This window comes from Crocodylus siamensis, chromosome 12, assembly GCF_052110815.1.
Source record: "Crocodylus siamensis isolate JL-2025a chromosome 12, ASM5211081v1, whole genome shotgun sequence".
NCBI classification, from domain to species: domain Eukaryota; kingdom Metazoa; phylum Chordata; order Crocodylia; family Crocodylidae; genus Crocodylus; species Crocodylus siamensis.
Genome location: NC_143406.1, coordinates 6,788,141 through 6,809,253, shown reverse-complemented (window position 1 = coordinate 6,809,253; position 21,113 = coordinate 6,788,141). Strand labels below are relative to the sequence as shown.

At 46.9% G+C, this 21,113-nt stretch overlaps 1 protein-coding gene across 1 annotated transcript; it reads right to left on the bottom strand.

Annotated features, from left to right (window-relative positions):
• Positions 1–1,366: 1,366 nt before the first annotated feature.
• Positions 1,367–16,371, bottom strand: LOC149854543 (uncharacterized). The gene is made up of 6 exons (XM_090023533.1): positions 16,115–16,371; positions 5,875–5,926; positions 4,809–4,996; positions 4,062–4,217; positions 2,545–2,655; positions 1,367–2,225 (listed from the first exon to the last, which is right to left on the bottom strand). Exons 1-6 carry the CDS (start codon positions 16,253–16,255, stop codon positions 2,112–2,114), a joined length of 762 nt encoding a protein of 253 aa, XP_089879659.1. The 5' UTR covers positions 16,256–16,371; the 3' UTR covers positions 1,367–2,111.
• Between the last annotated feature and the right edge of the window lie 4,742 nt (positions 16,372–21,113).

Sequence of the window (21,113 nt, the reverse complement as noted above, 5' to 3'; positions counted from 1 at the left end):
GACTAACACAAGTAGTAGGCAGCACCAGCCATGGAACTCCACTGTTGAGAGCTACTGATTACAGGTTCTTCAGATGTAAAAGAGCTATGAAGACACAGACCATCTATAGATTAAATCCAGTTTCAGCATTAGGTGTGCTCTGAGCTGTTAGTACCAGGTTTATTTTATAAAAAATGTTTTTGGTTCCAGAGACATGTATCAGAATCATCACTTATAAGGGTGTTTCCATGTACGTGTGTCCATGTAGGATGTTTTACAAGGCAGAACCTATACTGACAGTACCAGAACCAGCACAGGGTAGGATTTTGATTAATCTAGGTTTCAGGCACACAGCATACCCTTCCTGGACATGGTTTAGTCCCATTTGTCCTGTCCTTAGTGACTGCCCCTTTAGGCTCCCCTTCTCCCCCTGGCTCCCCTCCCCACCTCCTGTAGTTAGGATGGTGACACCAACAAGGGTTTTTGCTCCTCAAGAGCATGACTAGCCCTCTTCCTTGCCTGCAAAAAGAGTGGATTCCCCACACTCATCCCAGCTGTTGAAGGTCTACCTGTTTGGAAGCAAGCAGAGCCTCTTGCACTCTTCAACTGCTGCTGAAGTGGCTGTGGCCGATTACCCCCTTCTTCCCCACCTTTGCAGAGAGCTGAGCCTTAGAATCAGCTTATATCCATGCAAGCAGATGTGAGCTGCCCTAACAGCTATTGATTCAAGCTGTTGTCTATAGATCCTGGCAAGACATCTTGGTACGGGTTATGGTGGGCTCACAGAAGAGGTCCCATAAAGGGCTGGAAAATTTAGAAGTGAAAGTTTAAATTCCACTAGAGTCATGTGGTTTCAAAAGATCTAGGCACTGCAGTGCCCGTACCTTAACTCCACCTGACTCCAGCAAGCAGGTAAACTAGGGCAGGTTTATAAGGATGTCTACTGTCCAGGAAAGACCATGTATATCTTTGGTTCTTGCCCATGTTATATTACCTTACTTGAGACAGGAAACCATTTATTTGGCACACTGAAGTAACTAGCCAGTTTGGCTTGAACAGAAATCATTCAGGCCGTTATTGTACACAGAAAACTGCTGTGGAAGAGACTCAGTCAGGGAATCCTTCCTTTCATCCTCCCTCAGTTATTATTCAACAGTGTTTATACCAGATAAGGATATTGTTCCCCATGGAAGAGATACATTCCACCTTTGCTGCCCATGTTTTGGACAGGTCCAACTGAGTTTAACCAGCCTCTAACAGAGACACTCTCATGTAGCACTGGCCAGAGAGCAATACCTTTCAAATGGAAATTTGATCTCTACTCACTTTGAGCAGAGACCTAGACTTCTAAGTAGAAAAGCCTCTGAAGTAGTTCAGTAAACAGGTGTTTTGTTTAATAAGACTTTTATTGGAGACTGGTTAGGAGATTATGTCCAAGAGCCTCCTCCCCCATCGTACCAGGGTGTATTAGGCATCCGTTGTGGAAGTAAACAAGAGTCTTGTGCAATCAACATGGGCTTGCTAACAGAAGAGACTGAAGAGGTTACAGAAATGCAGAATCCGGGTGATTTAGGTGAACTTCACTATCGGTTCACCTGAGTTGTCACCTGCAAGATTCATGTACAGTACAAAAGGTAAGAAAGCAGTTCACTTTTCAGGAGAAATCCAGACATCTCCCTCTACCTTTCAGCATGAAATATCTGAATAATTCCATTTCATATATCAGTAGGCCTAACTCCAGAGGCAGAGGTGTCTGTCACCTCTGACTTTGGCCAAGGTAGTATGCCTTATATTACCTTTGAAGAGCTCTCTCCTTTGGTTTTTTGGAAGCTAAGTGGAACAGTTCCTAGCCTCAAGCTGCACTTTAGCAAGTTGGGGTGGTAGGTGAAGGGTACCCACTCCAAATGCTGCTGCCTTGCCTTCCAAGGCAAAGTGTTTGCCAAAAAGCATATTGCTCTGGTCAAGTCATTACAGATTAAAAACAAACAAACAGAAATCTGTCACTACTTCCCAAATACATCTGTCCAGTTGAACAACAAACAGGTTATTTCAAAACTAGTATAAAAAAAGAAACTATAGACAAAGACAGTGCCACAAGTTAAATATTAGCTGGCAATCTGGTCCCGTTGATGTTACCATGGTAATGTTTCCCCTTGCCAGTCTAGGAAGGAGCCATTGTGCTTTTCACCAAGATTAGCCAAGACTGAGAGGATACCTGGAATTGAATCTTCTACCTGTAAGGGAGCCTAAGATTAAAACAAGGCAATTATTTGAGACCATCCTTTGGGAAGGACAGGCAATAAAACTGCACTTAACATTTCTGCTAGAATGAGACAAAAGCTTCCTTAAATGTAACATTAAATACATCTTGCAAACTAATTAAGTGCACAGAGCTTTGCAACATGTAGAATTAAGGAGCTGCAAAAGGGGACTATAACGTATAAAGGACATACATCTATATCTATAATCTTTTACAGTTTTTATATTATAACAATAAATAAAAGGGGTTGCAGCAACAAGCAGAGTCCTACTTTTGTAGTTAAAGAAAGTCTGTAGGTCACTAACCAGGTTTCCTCCCATATCAGTTTGAACCCATCCTGGGTGCAAAGAAATGCAAAGAATTCCATCTGATTTCAAGTCTGCAGCAAGACATCTGGTGATCATATTTAGTGCGGTCTGTAAGAGGAAAGACCATATCTCTCAGTAGAGCAGTTTTACATACTATGAGCTTCCAAGCCAGCTGGCATCCCATTTCCATCACCACTCCCCTTATCAAATCAAATGCTTCACCTTTTGGGCAAGTACTGATGGCTAGCAAGTAAGCGTCTAACAACACAGGAATATCCCTGTTAATATCAATTCTAGGATTCTGAAAGTTATAGCTATGTACTCTTGATCCCTGAAGGCCAGGCACCTCCCAAACACTTAGGGTTCCTAGACACATGCAGCGAAGCTGCTCTGACACGCTGTAATTACAGCACGTTGGAGCAGACATGATTAATCAAGTTTGTTGGAGTGTGGTAATTACTCTGCTCCAGACTCCAGCACCACATGTATCAGCATCCCTGCACTGAAAAATGGCAGCGGGGGTGCTTTAACTAAAGCTCATTTGACGAGCTTTAGTTAAAGCATGCCCCCCCCCGCCCCGGCTTTCATTTTTTAGGGCAGGCACGCTGATATACAAGATGCTCTGGGCACTTTAATTAGAGTGGCTCTCAGAGCAGCACCAATTAAAGCACCCTCCCCCCAGTTCACGGAGCACATGTATAAATGCTCTTAAAAACTAAGAATACAGGCTGCAGCCTTTATGCTGCTGCCCAGCCTACCAAAGTAAGCTGCTTCATATGTTTATAGGGAATGCTTTGTGCCAGTGTGGTTATGTTGTCTGAGGATACAAGAAAAGCTAGGTAGAAAGAAATGAGCTTTCCATTTTATTTCCAAAGTAGCTGTGACCCAGAATATTAGCAGCTGAGGTGAAGGTGCAACATGAGTGAATTTGATGTACCACTCAACCTAGAATTTGACCCAGGCAGCCACCTTCATGCTGTAGCCATCCTTGATCCAATATTAGTCTGTGTACAACCACCACAGACCCTGGCTGCATAGGCTCTTGAAACTCATGTCCAACTTTTTCTGATTAATGCCACCATTACAAAAATAAAAGACACTACATATTGTAACCAGTTTAATGCCTGTCATATTGGTCTCTTTGCTGAGCTTTGATAGAAGTACACTGTAAGGCCAGCTAGGCACATCCTTGGCCTGGGGAGGCCTCCCTAGAATTCTAGGTCCATCTCTAAAACGACTCATTTCAGAGAAGTACTTGTGTCAGGACTTGAATGCCTTGTGGCAGGAGGTTAAGGAATGTGGCATCTTTATCTCACATGCAAAACCGGGATGTCTTAATGAAAATTTTGCCAGAAACAGCTTCTAACCAGTTTTATTTTGTGCTGACTAGCAAGTAGCTATATGCCCAGTAACCAAGTCACCTCATCATTTCTGGTTCAATTTTAAGTTTAGGATCCACTTTAACTCAGAGATTTGCATCCTTCCAGTTGAGCACAGTTTTGGGAAAGACTCACCTTTGCTATTCTGTAAGGATACACTTTGAGGAACATCTCATTTGCCTGGACCAACTGCATGGAGGCAGCTAGCGAGGACATGTTGATAATGGCAGCTCGGTGACACCCCATGCCAGTGCTCAGTTGGGCTGCTTTTCTCAGAAGGGGAAGAAAAGCCTGCAAGAAAAAAGTCATTACATTTCAATTCAGCTTCAGTTTTACCTGACCACAACCAGTTTCAGGCTCAAACTGTGTTCTACTGAGTCGAGTGCAATATGGCCAAGACAATTTTAAGCTAACATCTCTGTAAGTTGGCCAAAAAAGATCCCCTGTGTAATACCTAGCTTTAGCTAGTGAGTTGGTTGGCACCTGAATATAACTGGGCATAGGATTCACAAAAAGCTGCCTTCTATGTGATTCTGGACACCTGGTACTGAGGACTTCAGGAAAACACTAAGCATGGAGCTTTGCATAAAACTGAAGGCTAAGGAAGCTGACCTTGAGGAGGTCTACCGTGTGTACTATTCATTGCCTAATCCAGCAGGTTGAGTTGAGTTGAACTAACATCTCCATACTAGTTGAATGCAACAGATTAAGAGCTTTCAGAAAAAACTCTCCGTGTTTCTGATGGGCAGAGGCAGGAAGATTAAATATTAACAGGGGTCTAAAAGTCACCAAAAGAGGATGGTACTGTAAAGAGGGAGAGGCCAAAGATGAGTTATGCAAGTAATGCATGAAGTGCAGAGTGAACCCACATTTCATTCTTACCTTGGTAACCATCAACTGGGCAACCGTGTTGGTTTCATAAATGGTCAGCATTGTTTCAGCAGTGACATCTTCCAGGGAAGCAAGCACATTGATGCCAGCATTGTTAATGAGGCAGTTCAGCCCTTTGTCTCCTACAATCTCTTCTACTTCCTTAACTACTTTTTTTATGCTGTTTTCAGAAACCACATCTGCCACGAGAAGGAAAGGGAACAGCAGTAAAATAGATTGTGTATGCCAACAATATCCTATGTTACAGCACATTATGTACTGGAACTACAAAGCCAGAGCATTAGTGTGGTTTAGGGCATGTTTAGGCAATGTATGTGGGTGGCATTAAGTCTCATCGCAACAGGCATGGAGAGAACTTTCAGACAAAATGAAAGTTATATGGCTTACATCCTCCCCTTCCCTTCTGCCCAATTCTTCATCCACATTCTTTCTTTTAATGAAGATGTTAAGGAAAAACCTCACTTCCTACGCTGCAATCATACAACACCCGTCCCAATGTTCACTTTATTTCCACTTTCTCATATCCAGATTGGAAGGTTTGTCATATCAAAAAAAATTGGAGACAAAATAGTAGGTCTAAGAGATCCAGGTCCAGCATCATGGCTGTACTGGCGCTGATCATGAAAGGACTGTTCTTGGGAGTTATCAAAGCCATTTCACCCATATGAAATCCAGACAGACTGAGTACAAATCCTAATTTCAGGGTTCTTTGAATGAGATGGTCTGCTGGCATAATCAAATACATGCGTCTGGAATGAGAGTTAAGCTACAGATATCAAGTGCCATAATTAGTCTAGGAGAAAAATGTCACTAGTCTATGAGTTCAGCGCAGACAGCCTTACTAAGAGGCAAACTAACCATGAAAGTCAAATGCTGTCAAACAATAGAAGACAGGAAAAAAGTGGACAGTATCCTGGCAAGTGTGAGTTAAGAATTAAGGAGGAAACCTCTATACGACTACTGATCTTCAACCCTCCCTCCATGTTGTATCTCAGGACCAACCCCCACCCCTTTACTTGGAGGACACATTTCTGTTATAAAATGTCTTTTCACTCACCAAGTTGAAGCAATCTGATATTGTTATATTGCTTGCTGAGCTGCTGCAGTTCCTAGAAAGAGGAAGGAAGTTTGAAGTGTGTTATCTTCCCTGCATGTGTTTACAGCTTTCTTTTCAGGAAAGCTCAGGATTCAATACGGTTCTCTCATTAGAGCAGGATGTTGGGCCCTTCTGCAAAGCCAAGCTCCTTGTGATCTGCTTGTTAAAACTGCTGACAGCCCCTCCACCATGACAGTATCCTGGTTATAGTTTTTATTGCTCTAACCTGGAAAATGTTCATATAACAAGTCTGGCCACTGCATGAGGGACCTTGGAGTTGACTCCATTCCACGAATCCTACCTTGTCCTGAAATCAGTCAACCAGGTATTGCAATACCTCCCACTTAGAGAGTCAGCATCTGAGTCATTCTCTGTGGCTATAAAAAGAACAGTCCATTATTTGAGATGAGGACACCTCTATTGGTTGCGGCAATCAGCCCAGCACTACTTTAAGCAAGGAGCATGTGATATTGGAACCTAAAAGGGCAAACCCTGAGGAAGTGCCTTTTATCAGACAGCTACACATCACCCCAGCAACTTTAGTTTCCCTGTTTTGACATGCACGGCACAATAGATTGTTACAGCAAAGAATTGTCATACCACAATTAAGCTGTGCCAAATGAGGCAGGCTCAGTGAAATTACAAACTAAAAGTTTGACTGGCTAAGGGAACAAGAAAAGTCCCTGTTCTTTGTTCTCGCAGGAACGTGACTGGCTCTGGTGGCATAGCTGCCAATAGGCAAGGTGTGTGTCGGACTCAGATTTATAGGCCCTGGTGGACTATTTCCACTTCTGGGCCATGAAGCCAAGAGGGAAACCTTGCCAAGTGAGGCAGACAGGCTGCATTCTTCTTCAGCTTATTCGAGAGACGGAATTCCCACAGTCAGACATTCCTGGAAGGTGTGGGCTCAGCGGCCCAGGAGACTGAAAACATCTGGAACGAGTTCACTCATTTGGGAGCCCTTCTGGAATGGGGGTCAGCCACAGCTTGGAAAATGCTCTCCTAAGGGAGGGGCAGCTTCCCTTTTCAGAGCTACTTAGAGACTCCATTTTCAACCTGCCTTAAACTACAGAATAATGCACCATGCTCCAGACAATCAGCTCTCAGGTCACACTTACAAGAAGATACTCCATTGCGGTTACCTAGTGTAGCTTAACTATAAGTTAGGGCCCACAGTAGGCCATCTATCCAGTATCACCCCTCTCTCTTCCATCTGGTGCGCCTCTCAGAGTGGTTTCTGAATGCTCAGAAAGTTCAGGCAAGAGCTACACTAAAAATCAAGAGCTAAATATAAAATATCCCTCAGCATTTATCCACGTTTCTGGGGGAAAAACACATTTAAAAATACTGAACACAGAGGTATTTGCATGACAGCATTTGCTTCACACTGGACTATCAACCCCTGGGTAGCAAATTCATGGCTCTTTGCTCTCTACTTGAGACACCATTAGATATTGGTGCATCAAATTAAAAGAAATTAAGAGAAGATACTGCTAAAAGGGGCATGGCATCACTTGTTTCAGAAAAAGATCTCATGCTGAGCAGAGAGCATAGGGGGATCTTCCCCATTCTTGAGTACTCCCAAGACAGCAAGAAATAGTGTAGCGTAGCTACTTATTCGGCAATCTTTAAATTATTTCATCTTAAGCTTCCAGGAAACAGATGTCTATTCTACAAGCTGGTAGCTAAGAATGAGTTGCCAGTTCTCTCGAGTCTAAGCTTTGCAGATACCATTAACAAAGAATCTCTGTTAAGCTAAACTATCAGTGATGATTACATCTGAGCCAACATGAACAATCTGTAATAAGCCCCTTAGTAACGGGCTTAGTGTAAATGTGCCTCAATCCTAGATTAAAGATACTAATAATCACAATAGTTTTTACATTGCTTTTGCTAACTGGACTTCAGGGTGTTACTGGAATGTCTCTTCAGAGAACGCACATTTACTTGAGCTAAATTGTTTGTGAAGTTCTGTTTCTAGTGACTATGCAGGTGTCTTTAAACCAGGACGGCTAAAGAGATTTAGCCAAAAAAAGAAAATCTAATTATTTAAAAACAAACATCTCTTAAATAAGCCTATCTGAGTAATGTATGGGGCATCAAAGCCCAAGCTTCCTATAATGTCTTAAGATTTCAAATTTAATTTTTGAAGTCAGTGTTTTAAGGCAAATTAGCCCGCAGTTTCACACGTCCAGTGGCTTAGACACCCAGTAACAGAGCTCAGAAAGAACAAACCCAACCTTTCACAGCAGTAGCCACTTCAAGGTGCAAAGAGAACTGTGAACAAACTGAAACAATACGGAGGAACAAGTTTAAAATCAATCTGGGGGAAAACACGGGAGGACTCTCCCTTTCTAAAACCTGGATCTCTGGGGCTCTCTAGGCAAATGCCCTAACTGCTTAGCTATTGGGGCTAAAAGATGGGAAGACATTGCCGCTGCTGAGTCCAACACTTTGCTAATCATGGGTTTTGGCCTGCCTACAATTTTTGGCTGTGGATTCCAGTGTGCATCCACAAGAAGCGTATGTACACAGTAGGCATATACGTGGCCAGTGCTTAATCTAGTGTGCATGCTCAGGCTGCACAGGTAGTGCATATGCCTGGGGCATAGGCAAGCAGCAGAGCAGCCTACAAGTGCTGCACTCCCCATCAGGCACAACTGCCTGAGCGGGAACAGAGCCCATCTGTTATAAGAGCAGGCCTTGAGCAGTGGAGCCAGAAGTTGGCTGCAAGCAGCCGGGAGAAGAACACTACCCAGCTACAGCTGTTGCTCATGTAACATCTTGGAGGTACAGGGCAGGAGCGATGGGGATGGTGGAGGCTCCTGGTCCTGGGGCATGACCTAAAACTGCACCCTGCTGGGGTTGGACAGTGTGGTGGGGCTGCCGGTGGCAGGGTAGTCTCCAAGAAGTGCCACACCTGTACCTCCCTGGTGAAGGGTGAGTATGGGGTGCCGGAAAGCCTCAGCCCCCCTGCCTTGCAGGTTACCTTGTGGAGGGGAAAGGCTAGGGGAGCACACCTCCAAGACAAAGCAAGGACCCAGGTTTCTGGTGTGAAACCTGAGGCGAGGTCTAAGTCATGTGAAGGGACCCAAGACAGAGCCCAGGTCCACAGCGAGGCCTGAGGTTCACAAAGGGAGCCGAGTGTGAGGCTTGAAGGGGAACGGGATCCTGAGCCTCAAGAAGGAGCTGGGTGTGAAGCCCCAGGGCAAGGGGATCGAGGCCCAGTGTCGGGCAAGGGGATGAGAGCCCAAGAGGGGACCAAGAGGGTCCTGAGCCGGGCAGGGAGTCCGTGACAAACGGAGGGGCTGGGAGCCCCAAAGTGGGTGCGACTGCGAGCCCAGTGTGAGGGCACGGGAGTGTGGGTCCCAGTGTGGGGTATGCTATAGGCAGGCTGTTAAACCAAATAAGCTTGGGCCAGGTGTTAGGCTGTGGATGCCATCTGCAAGGCATGGGACATGGTTTAAGGGGAGCTGTATGTAGGCCCTTGGCATCAAGGCAATTAAGCGGGCAGCCTCCCACCTTGCTAACAACTTCCAGTTGTTTCATCAAAGGCGTAGCAGGAAAGGCAGGTGGGCAGTTAGCCCCGAGACAAGTGGGCAGGCCAACAACTAGACTGGCCCCAGGATGCCCACTTGTTACAGTGCCCATATATGTGTCCACACTGCCAGGAGACAGAACAGCCACCTGCGTGTAAGTGCTACAAATGCCATGTAGACAACTAAACCCCTGCCGCTCGGATGATTGTAGAGAAACAGAATACCACCCATGGTGACCAGAGACCAGTTTCATAGGTATCAAACTAGATACCTTTAAATGTGCTGATAATATGGCTTATGACAGCCTGGACAGAGGAGTTGCTACTTAGCTTACATTCCAATTCCCATGGAAATGCAGCATGATAGCAATGTAGTAAATAGGGAAAAAAACCCACAAACCTTCCCTCAGGACCTTAAAAATCTCAGCAAGTTTGCTGTGTGCTTATATCAGCAATTATGTAGGTTACTGTTCTGTTAGCATAAGGAAATAGTACCAATTTTGGCGGGAAGGCTCTTTGTTCCTATCAGCCAGCTGCTTTACCAGACCAGGAAAGGAATATAAATACAAATCACACTTAAGTCAGCAAGCAGGAAACTCTCAATCCCTTCTGTTTGACATTCCCTGCCTTCAGCTCCATCTGACCCACTGGCAACCTAGAAATAGCGATCTTATATACATCCAAAGCAGCTGCAATGCATTTGTCCAGTTTGCTGGATTTACGGGTAGTTCCTTAGACATTTCCCTTTCCCAGTAAGAAGGACTGTTGAAAAGGCTGGAGTTTTGTAGCTCTCCAAGGGTAGCCTGAAGGTTCCCCAGCAATTTCAGTCCAGTTAAGAGTGACCAAGTCAAACAAAACTGAACCCCCTGTTGGCAGCTCCATCAAAGTAGTAGAGGACCACAAGGGCAGTGGAAGATTTATGTTTCTCTTGACAGCTTGAGGCAGTCCTAGATAATGCCTTGCCTAGAAGTTCCTCTTGGCCTGTTGAACAGACTTTGACCTCTAGGTCCTATAAAACAGCAGCTCTCAACCTTTTTTTGTACCAGGACCCATTTGTAAACATCTATGGGCAGTCCCAACCCAGTGCCCCACTAACCCCTGCCCCCATCCCCCAAGTGTGTGGGGCAGGAGGTGGATGTATGGGACAAAGGGGGGCCCCCCAAGCAGCCCCTTGCAGGCTGCAGCTCTTCCGTCCTGCAAGGGAAAAGCCACAGTTTCCTACTTTTTCTCGTCTTTAAAGGAGAATCCATTTTTAAAGTTTTTTGATCCATTTTTTGTTTGCAACCCTTTCATATATATGTTTTTGTGACCCACTTTTGAGTCGCAATCCATGGTGTGAGAAACACTGCGATAAAAGATATCACCTCTTCCATGAATTTTGATTCCTTTTGCCTCTGGACCAATCTGGCTACAACCTGGATGCCCTTGGCTTCTAGGGTTATGCCAGCCACTTTTGTTGAATCAGCTGTACATCGCTTCAGGTCATGACTCCCATGCATCTTTGGGTGGTGTTTATCTTAAAACATTCCTTTTAATGACTTACAACTGCATCTAATCTATGGTCCACTGTGACTCAGCAAAAGCCAGAAACCAAGGAAAATGAGGCTCTTTCCTCCCCCACCAGACAAATACAAATACAAAAAAGCCCCAAGGAACTGATAAAGTTACAAAGCCTTTCAGAATGCACCTTTTGTCTTGGAGACCTTGATGTGCCTATCTTGGCAGGACACATGTTCTTGTCCCATAGAACATCTAAGTCCTTTTTTCGTCTAGCCGGCCACACTGAATACCGAGCTCTTCATCAAGCAAGATTTTGTGCAGAAACATTCCAGTGTCTCATTTGCTGCACACGGTAGCACAGGGAACAGACACAGCACTGTTCATAACGGCATCTCCTATTTCAAAGGATGAACGGCAGCACATTCTTATCACTGGAAGTCCTCCAGGGAAGAGAAATGAAGGATTTTTGGCAAGTGAGGGATTTTAAAGCATTTTCCTATATAATCAGGGATACACAGCAGAGAGGAAAGAAGGAGCACAGTTTCAACGTGAGAGTCTAGGATGGCAGAGTGCGTCTCAAAATGATCTGGCAGGATCATCTTCTAGAGGGGAAGGGGGACAGGTTTGGGTAGGAGGGCATAATATCCCCTTGGATTTCTTTAGCGCTTGCCTGCCAGGGATTTAGTTTCTCAAGAAGGCATCTCTCCTTGTACAGTACCCACAGCACTTGGTGCGTCACACAATCAAGAGTGGCCTGGTTTTGTAGGAGAGGGGCAGCCACAAGGTTGCCCATTTCTGGTCACTGGACCAGAAATGGGGAAAAGATGGAATTCCAGGATCCAGGGTCCACCAGCCTCCTCAGCACACCTAACATTAACTTTTCTCCAGGTTGTCCAAAAGACCTACAGCAGTTTTTGGTCCTCTCAGCAGATGTTCAGGATTGACTTGATGCAATATTTGTAGCCAATTCAGCTACTCATGTAGGACAAGCAATGTGTAAACCAGTGTGAACTATGCACTAACAAAATCAAATCCAAGCTGAAGGGTCCAGCATATCACTCCTATGAGGTGGATAATAATTACATCTATAGGGAGCACTTGCAGGCTTGCTCCACTTCACCACATTATCAAAGTCCATTTGTTTGGCAAGCTCACTGCAGAGAATACTTGGGAATTATTCATCTTGAGCCGCAGGTTTTGCAAACAAAGCTTGCCTGCAACAATCTGCTGCTGTTCTACATTATCGCCGCAGAGATGGGCACTGCCTTTTCTACTGGGAGAGAAAAATCAGGCATGTCCCTCTGCACCAGGGTGTTCCTCCACCTGGGAAAGTCTTTATCTCTCTGGAGGACTTCTGGGATAAGCGTTGTTGCTCTGGGTTTTCTCACACTGTACACTAGCTCTTCATCCTTGAGGTGCAGTAAATGGCTCCAGTTCACAGCCAGCTGTATCTAAAGTGACTTTGGAGAGGCAGAGTCTTTAAGAACTTGGAAGTTAAGCTCTGAGCTTGAAGCTTCTGCTTTTAAGTCACGTAGGTCCAAGCCCAATGTCGTACTTAATTCAAGTGGGGAGAGAAGGGAGGAATACCAATCCTATTGTTCTTCTGCTCGTTCTTGCTCTCGCTCGCAAGGGTGAGATATGAGGGAAGCACATCTTACTGATTTAGAAAGTGAGATTCACTCTGGACTACACTGCTTGGGAGGGTAGAAGGAGAGGAAAGAGTTGAGTTTTGTGTTCAAGTTCCCTTAGGATTTCAGCAATTAAAGTTAGAAATGCCATTAAGATTTATGTGGCAGTTTTAAGTTATTCAACATCCTGTTCCCCTTCTTCATAGTGGTTTCTGAAGACAGCCTTTAGAAATACCCCTTAGCAAGCTGAAGTGGTGATTTTTTCAGCCTCCTATTTGCAAAAGGAGATTTATGATATTGATTTAAATGAACTGCCTAGAGACCTCCATTGTGTTCACCAGGGTGTAATATAAAGAGCAGTCCCTACCCCAAGTACCCTGCAATCCAAGCAAGATAGTCTCCACTGGATCCCAGGCAATTACCAGACTGCAGCTTTAAAGCTACATCCTGTTCCCTGCCTAGACAAGAACATTGCGTTTACAGAATGGCGAAGTGGTTGGCCAAATTATTTTATGACCAGATTCCAGGTTTCTACGGACATAAGCAACATCTTTAAAAATCAGGCCCATTTTCTTCTTAGAAAGGAGGTACACTAGTTCTATTGGCTCCTTTATCCTCTAGTGAGGTGCAATGGTTTCATTTTAAATCAGAGGTGGCCAACCCACAGCACGTGTGCCGCAAGGGGCACGGGCAGTCTCTGTCTGTGGCACACAGGGGACTGGAGAAAGGGCTGGGACTACAGCGACAGATAGGGCAGAGAGCACAGGGTTGAGAGCAGAAAGGAGAGCAGTCGATCAGGCAGGAAGCACTGGGCAGGGAGCAGAGCAACGGATCGAGAAGGGGAAGGGAATCAGAATGGCTCAGAGAGGATCAGAGCCTACCTCTTTGGCAGGCATGCCACAAGGTTGGCCCCCATCATTTCAAACCATGCTTTCAACTTACATGGAAAACTTAACAGCGTGCACATGCTATAGTCTTGTATACCTCTAGAAATTAGCTCTTTCAGAGGGCAGGCTCTCCTATGTCATTTCCTCAGACAGGGTCGGCAACATTTTTGGGCAGTGCCAAAAACACCTGTAACCTCAACTTGTAAGATGTTGGTGTACCAGGAATAGATGGTAGAGGAGCCATGAGGGGCCAATCCTTGTGTTGTGGTAGCGCAGCCCTGGCCCCTTCCTGTTGGCCACCCCAAGGCACGCATGCCAAGCAAAATGCCTTCGCGTGCCACACTCTGCCCTACAACCTGACAGCATACTATACCCTATATCATGGATTAATAAAAAGGGGTCTCCCATCCTGTCCTTCCAGCCCCCCTACCAATAAGAAACAAGAAATTTTAGACGAAGCATCCAATCAAAAAGATTATATCTGGCAGGTTGCACCTCTCCACCAGCTTCACGCATAGAAAGCGCTGTTGCATAGTGTACACTAATTTGTCTAATTTGTTCCAGATATGCTTCAAATTCAAGATCTTATCATAGGAGGAGAAGCAAACACAAGACTAAGCGGTGTAGCTTTGGAGGCTTTGAGAGATTGTGCCAGGTTATGGGATCTGAAAGTTGTTTTCCCACAGAGTATGCAAGTGCATACACAGCAGCATTATGCTGCTGGAGAACGAGACAAGCTGTCACCTGGAGGTGAACTGATCGGTCTGGTGCATGCTCTTGCACTGTAATCCAATCCCAAAATTAAAGTGTTATTAAGCCAACGAGAGGAAAACCATAACTAATTCTCCTGACAGCTATTATGTCTAATATGGTCTCTGACCAGCTGGGGAACGCAGAGGATCTCATGAGTGTTATAGGGACAGATATTAGAAGACAGAGGCTTCTTACATGTTCAGAGGTTGATTTTGCAAGGGGCAGCATGCCTTTGTATGAGGAAAATGCGGTTTCTAAGGCTATCTGGCTACATGCATTTAACATGATGGGATAATAGCCACCTTTGAGTGCTCCTTTGAGCTAGGTGTATGAAACAGGAGCACAGAGTTTGAGTTTTTGTGAGCTCCTGAATATGTTGGGGTATCAGGCTTTCATTTGCTGCTCAGTATAGGGAACGACAAGGTTAGAACAGAAGCCTTTTGGCTGTGTTTCTCTTTCAGCTGAGTCCCTCCATCAGTTTTTGAGCACAGCCAGAGGGCTCTGATGAAAAAGCCTGCCAGATATAGTGCCCTCAGTCTGCCAGGGCACCCTTTAAAGGCACAAGGAACACCCGCTCGGAGTAGCAGAGAAGCACGGCAGGAAGGGACCTCCCCACGTCATCTAGTGACAGCGGTTCTCAACCTTTTTTGTAGCAGGACCCCTTTGGAAGCAAACATCAAGGGCCAGTCCCGACCCAGTAAATAAGTAGAAAACAGCACTCTGGCCCTGCTGGTCAGCCGCTCACTCCCAACCCACAGCCCCCCACAACCCCAGCACTCCTGACTTGCTGCCGCCTGCCCCAAGCACCAGCCCCCAGTGTGTGGGGACGGGGGGTGGGGGAATGAGGGGCACATGCCCCCCCAGATTTGTGCTCACAGTAGGCACAGGGCTGCAGCCTGGCCAGACTGGCGCAGGCAGGAGCTGCCTCTGCAGCCCAGCAGGTGGGGTGGCGGAGCAGGGCAGCAAAACTTGTTGCTGCCCCCACCACTGCCGGGACCCCTGCACCAGCTGCACTGGCCTCTACCTCAGCTCTTTAAAAGAGAAAATAAGCATTTCTCCCTGGCAAACAGAAAACCCAGATCCCTGTTTATTAGCAGACACAGCACTAACATATAGTGAAGCACAAGTAGCATCTAGTTTTTCAAAAATGTATGCAAAACATGAACCGTTTTTAAAGCTGGTTTGCCACCCTTTCCTATATTCTTGCGCCCCACTTCTGGGCTGCGACCCACGGGTTGAGAGGCGCTAGTCCAACCCCTGCCTGAAGCGGGATCAGCCCTATCCAAACTACCCTATCCCCTCCGTCACCTAAACTCCGCACAGGACAGCTGTCAACCCCGACACCCCAGCCTGGCACCGGGGAACCGCAGCACCCCGCGTCCGGCGCCCAGGAAAACTCGGCAAGAGATTCGCACAGGTTCACACGAGTTTAGGGCGATCACCGGGTGCAGCCCCCTGCTCTGGGCAGGCTCCTGGGTCGAACACCACGCTGGAGCAGAGGCTTTCATTTCCTGTTGGTACAGGGAAGGGCAAGGTTAGAAAACGAGCCCTTTCAGCCGAGACCCTCCATCAGGGTTTGAGCGCAGCCGGAGGGCTCCGGTGAAGAAGCCTGCCAGACCAGCGCCCCAGCCTGCCGGGCCACCCTTTGAAGGCGCAAGGAAGGTCTAGGTACGGGAGAAGCGGGGAGGGACCTCCGCGGGTCATCTAGCGACAGCGGTCCTCGTCCTCCCTTGCACCAGGACCCACGTGGAAGCCGACATCCCGAGCCGGCAAATGGCGCGAGCAGAAAACAGCCCCCTGGCCCCGTCCGAGTAACCAACCCCCCGCCCCGCGCCCGGGGGGCGCCATGCCCCGAGCAGCGGCGCAGACCCTCCGGCTGCGCGGGCCCGCCTTACCTGCGCCGCCTCGGGGCAGCGGCACGTGGCGAGCACCAGGTCGGGGGCGGCGGGGCCGGCCGCCAGCCCCCGCGCCAGCCCCAGCCCGATGCCGCGGCTGCAGCCGGTGATGAGCACGGAGCGGCCGCGCGGCTGAGCCATGCCGGTCCCGGGGCTGCCGCCGCCCGCTCCCGCCGCCGCTCTTAAGCGGCCCCGCCCCGGCCGGCCGCCCCGCGCCGCCCCGCGCCTCCCCGGCCGCGGGCCCGCCCCGGGGGTCGCGGGGCCCCGGAGGAGGTTCTGGACCTGCAATCAGTTCTGGCTAATTGGGCCCAATCGGTCGGTACAGAGCCAGAGGTGGTCCGCCCGCAGCACCCCGCCCCCTGCTGTGCTGCGCCCCTGCAGCCCCCCTTCGTGACGCGGGAGGCCGAGCGGCGGACCCACGCCCGACACAGCCCGGGGCAACCCTTGTGCCAGGTACTGATGCCAGGCCCGTATCTCCCCCCCGGCCCATGGGCAGAGGGGCGCGCATCCTCGCCTAGGCGCCCGCCCGTCTTTTGCTCCAGCTGAAGAGGAGCGCCGTGGTTTACAAATACGCTAGCGAGGCAGCCGCTCTACTCTTCAGGTTTAAGATCGCAGCAAAAACAAATGTAACGACTGGACTGCGTGCTAGTTTGCTAGATTTTGCATGAAGTTGATAAAAAAACAAATCCCACAACAAAATAGGCGGAGGATATTGCATCATTAGGCCTGTAGTCATCATAGTTAAATGTATATCTCAACTTTTCCAGCTCTTTGAGTTGGTCTAATAAAAGATATCGGTTGACCCAAATAACCGTGTCGGCCTATGTCTCTTTTTCAGACTTATAAAACAAAATCTAGTACCTCCAATACTTTACTGTCAGGCATTTCTACACCTAAATTCATATGACTACATTTGACTTAAGTTTTTTTAGCTAGAGCTAAAAACTGTCTGGAGGGCTGTGAGAGAGAAGACGGACATTACGTGGAGGACAGACGCTACTAGGAAGGGCTACCAGACAGCAAAATTGCAGAAGAAAGGATCATCTGAGTAGTGGGACAAGACAGAGGTCCTTAACTCCTGTGGGTGAAGAGCGAGTAGCCTGAATCAGGGAGATGACAATGAGCCATGACCTCAATTGACTTTCTCAGCACTGCCTGAATAGAAATGCTGCTGCCCTTCCCCAGCACTTGCTCTGAAAGTCTGGGTGAAGCAGGAATGAAAGGGGGTGCAACTGTGTCATTGCAGCCCTCCTGGATCAGCCCCTGCCCGGACCTTCCTTCTACCGTTTCCCCTCCTGACAGCAAGAATGAGCGCAGGGCTTGCCGGGTTAGAGTCAGCCAGCATCTCCGCCGGGAGGGCTCTGCGTGGCACAGAGCTATTGCCTCCGCGCTTGCCTTTTACCCCTCTCCACCGGGGGCCTCTGGCAATGGAGGGCTTGGTCAAGTGTAAAATTCATCGGCTGAAATGTGCAGAAAATATCAATTGGTAACACATGTTCTGCAGCTGTGTCTAGTAAAACACATTCCTCTGTGTGAAGCAGTTTGTTTTGTTTTGGGGGCGACTCACTGTAATATAAAAAAAGACCCCTGGGCCATGCAGTCAGAAGCAAACAGCCCACAGTGTTCCCGTTTCTCTTCCCCCCCACCCCCACCGTTGGAAAAACAAATGTGCTAATTGATTGAATTTTGCACAGAGAAGGAGAAACTTTTCTTCTTCTTTTTTTTTTTTTTTTTACTTTTCTTCATGTGAAGGTTATGAAAACAGCCATGTTTCATAGTTTCATAATTGTTAGGGGCTGGAAGAGACCTTACAGTTCACTGGGGTCCCCTGCATTTGGGCAGGAAAGACTGCTGGGGTTAGATGATCCCAGCAAGATGAATCAAGGCACCTTTTTTCTCTCTAAAGATACCTGCATTCCCTGTTTGTTGGCATTTCTTGCGTGAGGAGTCAGGGTTTGAAGAACCAAGCAGGGTAAATGGGGGACCACACCATTAGTTTTGATATTATGAAGGTCTCCCCAAGCAAAAGCGAGGTGCCTTGCTGCTATGTACTGTAGGAAGGCATCAAAAGAGGCAGCCCCCACCTCAAGGACCTTGTGTTCTGAGTAGACAAAGGAGGAATTATAAGTCCCAATGTGCAGATGGGGAGGAGAATCAGACAGACGAGCTTACCCAAGGTCATGTGGGATATCGGAGGAGAGACTGAACTGGAACCCACATTTTCTGAATCTCAGAATTAGTGTCTTAGTCACAAAGCAAGCCTTCCCTCTCAGTCTGACTAGCACTGACTTGCTCTTATTTATATGGCACTAATAATAATAATACTATTCTCAGAAGCCTGCCTATGTCCCTGCCTTTCATCTTTTCTCATCTAGGTTTTCCTTCTGTTGCCTGTGTTGTCTGTGATGTGATATTTCCAGACAGAGAGCCACTACTGGTCTTGGCTTGCATGTATGCATTATAATATGAAAGTACATTATATTAATATTTTCTCGCTCTGTAATGAAGTTTGCCTAAGGACCTCAAAGTGCTTTTAAAAACATCAGAATGTTTTCAAAGATGCTTCCTCGGCCTGACAAGGGGCGTTTATACCTGAAAGTTTGCAAAGAAGAATTTTTCCAGCTATTTGAGTTGGTCTAATAAAAGATATCAGCTTTACCCAAAGAACCTTGTCTGCCTTTAAAACGTTAACAAACCCATGCAGGTTACATTATACCATTTAAAAACAGGGAAACCACGGTGGTTAAGTGGCCAAACTCAGATAAAAGCGGAACAGAACATACTGGTATATCCTACGGGCTCTGACTTTCGCACCTTGCTTTGTCCACCCCTTGCCAATTCCTTTCTTATCTCTGCTGAAAAGACTGTTCTGATAGCTCTCAATTAGTGGTGCTCAAGATTTTGGCGCAGACAAATGGCGCAGGGCTGGTCCATGGGCCAAACTGAGCCCCGGGGCCAACTCTGCCTGGCCCCATATGCTGGGATGGGGTCACAGACTGCCCTGTGTGCCTGATCTAATGTGGAAGGCCACAATCCACGGGGCTCCCCATGGATCCATGGGGAGCCCTATGGGCCAGATAACACTGCACCAGGGGCTGGATGTGGCCCACAGGAGGGGCTGAGCACCCCTGCTGTAAATGATGTATTGGATCGGGAAATTGCCCACTGCTGGGCAATCCAAGAGAAGGATTTAAGAGCTCCTTTCTCCTACTCTGAGGATGAGGCAAAAACCATAATGAAGGTGCAACTGCTTTCTCATATCCAAGGCATCTGAACACGAGAAAGGTTGAAAGAATGGCTCCAACCAGTGGCATGGCATCTTGTTAGGGATCTTGGGGACTCTCGTGTCAAATGGTGCTTATGTGTGAGAGCTAAATTGCCCCCTGGGTGCATGAAGTCTTTGCAACAGGAACAGTTCCAAGGGACCATCTTCCTACTACGATCTCGGAGCCCTTTCAAAATCAGACAAAGGACGTGCTCATGTCCTTGATTCTTGTTGGATTTACTCAATGAGTAAATGGAGACAGGTCCTAAATGTGGTATTAGGAATAATGTCCTTGCTGATGAAGGCCACTACTAATGTGGCAGACAGTGTTTTAGGACCTGATTCAGCCAAGCTCTGGAGTAGTCAGTTAACTATAAACAAAAAACAAAACAAAACAGTGAAGGGTTTAATTGGCTAAAGGTCTTTCCTGACAGTGCAGGTTGTACTGTGGATTACATTTGTTAAATTACCTTTTTATGGCATCGTAAACGTACGTGGCACTTTACAAACACATGCAAAGGACAATGCCATGTACCAAAGAGTTCTTTCCACCGACAGATCTGAAAGCCTATGGCAAAGGTGGGTAAGCACTACTGACCTTCACAGTTGAAATGATTTGCCCAAGGTCACAAAGTGAGTCACTGACAAAGTTGGTGATAGGTGTCTGATCCTGTGTCTTATGCATTTGGCAGCCCAGCTTTGTAAGACAGGCCACCTACACCAAAAAGCATACAGTCTTGCGTATAACAGGTTGAACATTTCTTTGTGAGAGTATCAAATCATCATCATCAAGGCAACCCCCAAAGGGATTTAGCTTTCTGCGCTTTCAACGAGTCTGATGCTAATGTGTAATTAAAGAGCTGCTGCCATATCCTTAGCAGTTATAAGCCTGCCCAGCTCCATTGATTTTGATTTAGGTGCACCAGTCTAGCTCACCTGAGAATCTGGTCTATTGCCTGGACACAAAATGTTAGTTCCCCTGACTGAACTAATATTCCTTAGTTGAATATCTTCTCTGATGAGTGGTACTGAGCAGGTGCAACCATAGCGAGTATTTCTGTTGTCCCTTTTCCAGGTGCTAAAGTAACTAACAGCTCTGTCCAGCTACTTTTCTTCTTCAAAGAAAACACACACATAGGCAATACAATCTAAGATTTAAAAAAGACTAAAACCCTTAGTTTGCAAGAGTGTCAGAGCAAGGAGTTAGAAGGGGAAGGCTGGATTCTGCAGTTCCAGAACCACCTGAAGCTAATGGGCTAAGCCAGTTTGCACCCATAATACGCCCGCTTGTGTTTATTAATAGAGTCATGATGCCACCGAGATGCTAGTAAGTGAAATGAAATTATCTGTGTGTACATATTGGATTTGATCAAACTCATTGGAAAGACTTTCTTCGGATCAGGTCTTTACGACCAAATTTTGGCCTCCCTACACTTGCAGACTAGTGGGGAGAGGATTCTGGATCAGGTCTTTAACCTGAGCACTCCCCATAAGTGTTGTGCTTATTACTACTATTGTCTCCATTCCCTGAATTTGGATTAACTAACTCCACTCACATTTTGGATCCCTGTAGGTTTTTCCCCAGTCGTCAGTTGTGTGGTCCGCTGGGGCAGAGGGAAGTGGTCCAGTCAATGAGTCCCTGCACCACCTGCTGACTGTGAATAACATTCGGTTGTTGGCTGATTCCAGAGAAGGGCCAACATGTGCATTACTTCAGGAAGGATGGCCTAGTGG